This window comes from Nannobrachium achirus (genome assembly GCF_963921795.1).
Source record: "Nannobrachium achirus genome assembly, chromosome: 11".
NCBI lineage: Eukaryota > Metazoa > Chordata > Actinopteri > Myctophiformes > Myctophidae > Nannobrachium > Nannobrachium achirus.
This window is the reverse complement of record NC_137820.1, coordinates 21228646-21234645: the sequence shown is the minus strand read 5'-3', so window position 1 is coordinate 21234645 and position 6000 is coordinate 21228646. Positions and strand designations below refer to the sequence as shown.

Genomic DNA, 6000 nt, shown 5'->3' with positions numbered 1-6000 from the left:
AACAGGAGTACTTGCTTGGTGCGGGGGGTAAAGTACCTGTCTAGGTTTGAATCTACCACTGTGCGTTGAAGCTATCCGCCTGTTTCCGCAAGACTTTACTGTAGCATTATCTGCGGGACACTTCCGGTTAACAGCAGATATACAAGCTCACGTCGCGTCGCCGGAAATGCCGCTCGCCTTCTGCGCAACGCACGATGGGATGGGCAGGGAGGCTGATCTGATCTTATCGCGGCACTAGCGACCCCTACAGGCTGGGATGGTACCTGTTAGTGGGGAGTGTTGAATGGCAGGAGTAGGATGGAGGCACTGCGTCCTCCTGGTGGGGGCTCTTCATTGACTGGTGAGCCAGTAGGGTACAATAGTAGTGCCATCAAATAGCAATAAAGCACGCACATCCTCTAACTCAGTGCTTCTCAAACTTTCAAATTTCAAGGTCTCCCCTTAACTCTGACAGTGTACAAATGGAACCAAATGGACCCGTCAGGGTTCATTTGGTTCCATTTGTACACTGTCAGAGTTACATACTTGTCTGGGTCAACTTAACCCCCCTAAAGGAACCCACAGGCACAGAGAGAGTCCCCGGAATCCACTTTGAGAAACACTGCTCTAACTAAACCATGTGCCAGGTCGAGAACAGAAACATGAAGAATAATAAGGTCCACACGATAGCAGTGCCAACATAGAAATGTGTGGGGAGTGTTATTTGGCATAACAAGTAAACTGTCAGGGGGGTTGTCCACTGTCCACTGGCCGACCAGCAAACCGACCAATTCCTGCAAACTTTTGAAAGCCTATCGTAGTCATTCGGAATATAAAACATGAAACTTTTAGAAGCCAATCAGAATGGAATATGAAAGATTTGACAGATCCGTCTTGATCACATGACTATAGAGATAATGCGTACCGATTTACCTGATGTTTGGACAAAATCTATAGGAGTAATATCCAAAAAGGTGTTTTGCAAAAACTGCCTTCTGGTGGCCGATTTGAAAGATGCAGGGAAGAGGTTTTTCCTTGCCGTCTAGGGAATGCGCGTGCAAAGATTCACACCGATCAGTCCAACAGCGCAGGAGATTAGCGGTGCACAGACTCACACACACACACACACACACACACACACACACACACACTACTATTCTTTCAAATGACTTTCATTTTTTGTAGAGGAGGTGAGGTCACATTTTATAAGCAGTAATCAAGCATTGTGTTAAGAATTACCATGTACATTCATTGTGCAGACCATTTGCAGGTATTTTTTTTTTTTTTTTTAAGATTTGTTTTTTGGGCTTTTTATGCCTTTATTCGATAGGACAGTAGACTGACAGGAAATGGGGAGAGAGATGGGGAATGACATGTGGCAAAGGTTGTCCGGATCGGGAATCGAACCGGCGACGCCAGCAGGCATCATAGCCTAGTATATGGTACGCGCCTTGACCACCAGGCCAGCGGGCGCCCCCTGCAGGTATTTCTTAACATCGATTAATTGGTGAGCCTGTTGATAGAAGACAGACTGCTTGCATTGGTTTTTCAGCTGGGTTTTGCTGGACTATGGTGAACTGGTTGACCTCAGTGTGTCTTAGCCCTTAGGCGGACGTATATGTCACAGCCTCTGATATGCTGTGGCTTGTGTCCATGTGTTGTGCACAGCCCCATGTGAATGGCCTGGAATCACTTCTTGTGTCACTACAGTAGCTTTGACCACAACGGCGAGCTCTGAACTCTGTGGGGACAGTCAGGAAGGATCTGTCACTCTGTGATGGACAGTTCAGGTTCCTGAGACATGCTGGGCCCTATGGTATAGGGAATTGGTTCTCAAACCTTTTCATGTCAAGGACCCCCAAATTGACATTAGCCCACAGACCCCCATTTGAATAGATAAGCCCCCATAAGAGAAGTTTTTTACAGCTCTAGCAGTGGTTCTCAACCATTTTACTTTCAAGGACCCCCAGTTTAACTTGCATTTTAGGCTACGGACCCCCATTTTAATGGCATTTATATCTCTGAGACCACAATTTATATTGTACAATCAATGTTAAATAACTCTGAATGCGGGTCCATTTGGTTCCATTTGTACACTCTGTGAGTTACAGACCCATAATGATCCATTTGGTTCCTATCTATGATTAGGCTGGGGACCCCATGGACCTCCCTCAAGGACCCCTGGGGGTCCCCGGACCCCACTTTGAGAACCACTGCCATAGGGCCTATACTCAGCTGATTTATTTGAACTGACCATGTTGAACGAATTCCCCCCACAATGTCTTGTTGCCGTCGGTAATATGGTATTTCAGCTACGCTGTATTTTAATTGTACTTGGAGGTCATTCCACTGATCAATACAGAAAGCCCCTGCTTAAGTATTAGGACATCAGAATGAGCTGAGCTGGGCCTGTGCACAGAAACACTAAAAGCTCTCATGGAGGCTTTCTCACTGTCAGCTAGATTCTCAGCAAAGGTAGCCATTAATCTTGCAGCACTACTGCTGCTCGAGTGCGTGCGCGCGTGTGTGTGTGTGCGCGTGTGTGTGTGTGTGTGTGTGTGTGTGTGTGTGTGTGTGTGTGTGTGTGTGTGTGTGTGTGTGTGTGTGTGTGTGTGTGTGTGTGTGTGACTGTGCGTACGTGCATGCGTGTACACGTGCGTGCGTGTCTGTGTGTGTGCGTGCACATGCATTTGATATGTGTGTACTGGTACGTGTTTGCATGTGAAAGAGATTGAAAGAGATAGAAAGAGAAGCCAGTGCATCTATAAATATAAATTAATATAGTGTATAAATGCAGTGAAATTAATGGATCTTTCTGTATCACGATGCAGTCCCATGTCATAGTTCACAGGAAACCAGCCTGTCATTAGAGTTATGGATTATGTGAAACTGGCAACGTTGCGTTGCCATCCTTTATCCTCTGCGAGAGAGCACTCAATGTGTTGTGATGACAAACCACTGAGGCCGTTACATTTAAAAGGTTAGAAATTGCTTTTATTGCTGCATGCAAACTTCATTTGACTCCCTTGCTGCGAGTGAATTAATCTAAAGTTTTCTGTTCGCCCTGCCGCCTGTCCCTCCACAAATACATTTATTCACTTAGCAGCAGGCACTCTCTCTCTCTGAAGTGACATTCAAAGCACAGAATGAAGTGCTCATTACATGGCTCTGTACGGTGAATCCAGGGTAATTCTCATTCCCCTCTCTCTCTCTCAGGGGCGTCAATTGGGTATGGCAGGGGTATGCAGCTGCCATACCCTGGGTCCAGGGGGGAGAATACAAGTTACTTTAAAATATAAATCCATGAATGTCTCATTGTCTATCTGCTGGTTATGTTGTTAAATTACATTAAAATAACTACAAATGCAAAATTTAACAAGGTATTATAATTAGATTCTCCACACTTGTATTCTCCCCATCTTGACAGAATGGTATATTCCCAGGTTCCGCAGGCCAGCTGCACAGGTGCAATTCATTATTGCCATATCCAGCCCAAGAAACCATAGACATTTTGGGGAAAAAAATTAGAATGTACTTCTTAAAATAAATATATCATGCCTGTTGCTAAGGTATGGCAACATGACTGGTGTCTTGCACGCGCGCGAACCTTTTCTGAACTGACGCCACTGCTCTCTCTCTCTCTCTCTCTCATTTTAGGCCAGGGACGACATACTGAACGGCTCCCACCCCGTCTCCTTTGATAAAGCCTGCGAGTTCGCCGGCATCCAGGCTCAGATCCAGTTTGGACCCCATGTGGAACACAAACACAAGCCCGGATTCCTGGAGTAAGCTGCCCCGTATGAGAGCAGATGCATTAACACTAGCGCCGGGCCGCAGGGGCGTCAATTGGGTATGGCAGGGGTACTATGCAGCAGCCATACCCTGGGTCCAGGGGGGGAAATAAAAGTTACTCTTCTGGCTATTATGTTGTTAAATTACAGTGAAATAACTACAAATGCAAAATTTAACAAAATGGTCACTTTAACAAGGTATTATAATTATATTCTCCACACTTGTATTCTCCCCATCTTGACAGAATGGTATATTCCCAGGTTCCGCAGGTCAGCTGCACAGGTGCAATGCATTATTGTTAATTGTGGCACGTTTACTAACATGCCAAGTTTAGCTGCACTTGAACAACCATTCCAGGCTGCCATATCCAGCCCAATAAACCGTAGAAACCTGTGTAAAAAACTGACAAAACCCTTTTTTTTTTTTTTTTTCAGACATTGTGAAAATAGCAGATCTACATGCGAGGCGTTGTGAGCATGTAGATCTGCTATTTTCACAATAGAACCGTGTTATCCAAAATGTAATTTTCCATGAAGACTCCCATCTTTGCCATACCCTAGCTTTTGCTGAACTGACGCCACTGCGCCGGCCGGCCCCATCTAACATATAATTTTCCGAATGTCTGTCTGTCTGTCTGAGTGTCTGTCTGAAACCGCGTTTCTCCTCAGTGGCTGGAGCAATTGATCTGAAATCGCATCACCATCAGCATATGAACACACCTGACATAACTGTGAAGCCCGTTTGTCACTTTCACAAATCGTATGCTGTATAATTGCATTTTTATGGTGTATCTATATCTATTTAGCCTACAGTACCTTTTGTGACCACACATGTTACGTAAGGGAGGGGCGCTGTTGTTCAGGCCATGCACAATCACACACAAACCCACACACACACACAAACACACACACACACACGGGGGGGGGGGGGGGGGAGTGTGTGTGTGTGTGCAGGCGGGCAGGCGGGCGGGCGGGCGGGGGGGGGGGGGGGGGGGGGTTGGTTCTGGCCCTGTTACAGATGTTGTCCAAAATCATGCAGATCGGTACACAGTATCTCTGTAGCCGTTAAATGGAACGGGTATTTCTTACATTGATGCTCCTACATATTAGCATGCAAGCACCAGTTAAAGTTACTTTCCATCCCTCATATACTGTGTGCACAGTGCACATCCCATAATCCACACACTGCACATCATTTCGGAGCTCATATCTTTGAACGGGTAAGGGCTAGTTCCCTCAAACACACCACACAATGTATTGTGCTTTCACACGTTCGGTGCACAGCCATCCATATGCAGTCATTATCTGCTTGTAGTTTGTAGTTTCGGGGGCCCCAATTCCTTGTGGGACTTCCTCAAGCGAAGTGCTCAGGGGTGATGTCAGCTGTTAGTACTGTGCTGTCTGAAACAGTGTGTAGGCACCGGGAAAAGAATGACCTCATATGTGGAAATATGTTAATAGAAAAGGAAATGTATAAGTGTAACCTTGTAAAAAAATAAAGTGATTTATCTCTGTGTAGCCTGAAGGAGTTCCTGCCCAAAGAGTACATCAAGCAGAGAGGGTCGGAGAAGAAAATATTCCAAGTATGTACGGTACCTTGCAGTCCTGCTTTGTGTAATGTTGCTCTTTAAAATCGTTGCACTATAATGTGGCCTGGAGATGGAAATGTAATGCATAGTGCAGTGGTTCTCAAACACAAAAGGACCCCCAAATTGGTGTGTATTTGGCTGCGGAACAGCCAAAAAATATTTTTTTGTGCCAGATTTGTGTTGTTAAAATATTAAAGAAATATTCAGTTTCTTTTTCACATTTTGTCCAATTTTTTTTGGAAAATATCTGATGTATATAGGGTTAAAGTGGTTAAAGTGATTTTGATGCTATATTAACACATTTAGCTGAACCAATTTGAGAACCACTGGCATAATGCATACAACATATGAATACATTGTTGTAAACTTTGCGTTCTGTCCAGGATCATAAGAACTGTGGAGAGATGACGGAGATTGAGGCCAAAGTGAAGTATGTGAAACTTGCCAGATCCCTGCAGACCTATGGAGTGTCCTTCTTTCTGGTGAAGGTAAGGTCCAACACCAATTAGGCCTGTCATACTTATTACGTAATAATTGCCTGATCGGAAATATTTGCTATAATTGCAATTAATTCACCCTTCGCTAAGCTCCGCCCCATTACTCTAGGTCTTGCATTGCCACAAAATTAATCATACATTTTT

At 44.8% G+C, this 6000-nt stretch overlaps 1 protein-coding gene across 2 annotated transcripts in view; it reads left to right on the top strand.

The window, feature by feature from the left end:
- Positions 1-6000, top strand: part of tln2b (talin 2b) — a 167632-nt gene that overhangs the window by 69871 nt on the left and 91761 nt on the right. For both annotated transcript variants that reach the window (XM_080737399.1, XM_080737400.1), the window contains exons 7-9: positions 3637-3764; positions 5290-5353; positions 5743-5847. In XM_080737399.1, coding sequence (XP_080593525.1) covers positions 3637-3764; positions 5290-5353; positions 5743-5847 — 297 coding nt within the window. The remainder of the gene's footprint in view (positions 1-3636; positions 3765-5289; positions 5354-5742; positions 5848-6000) is intronic.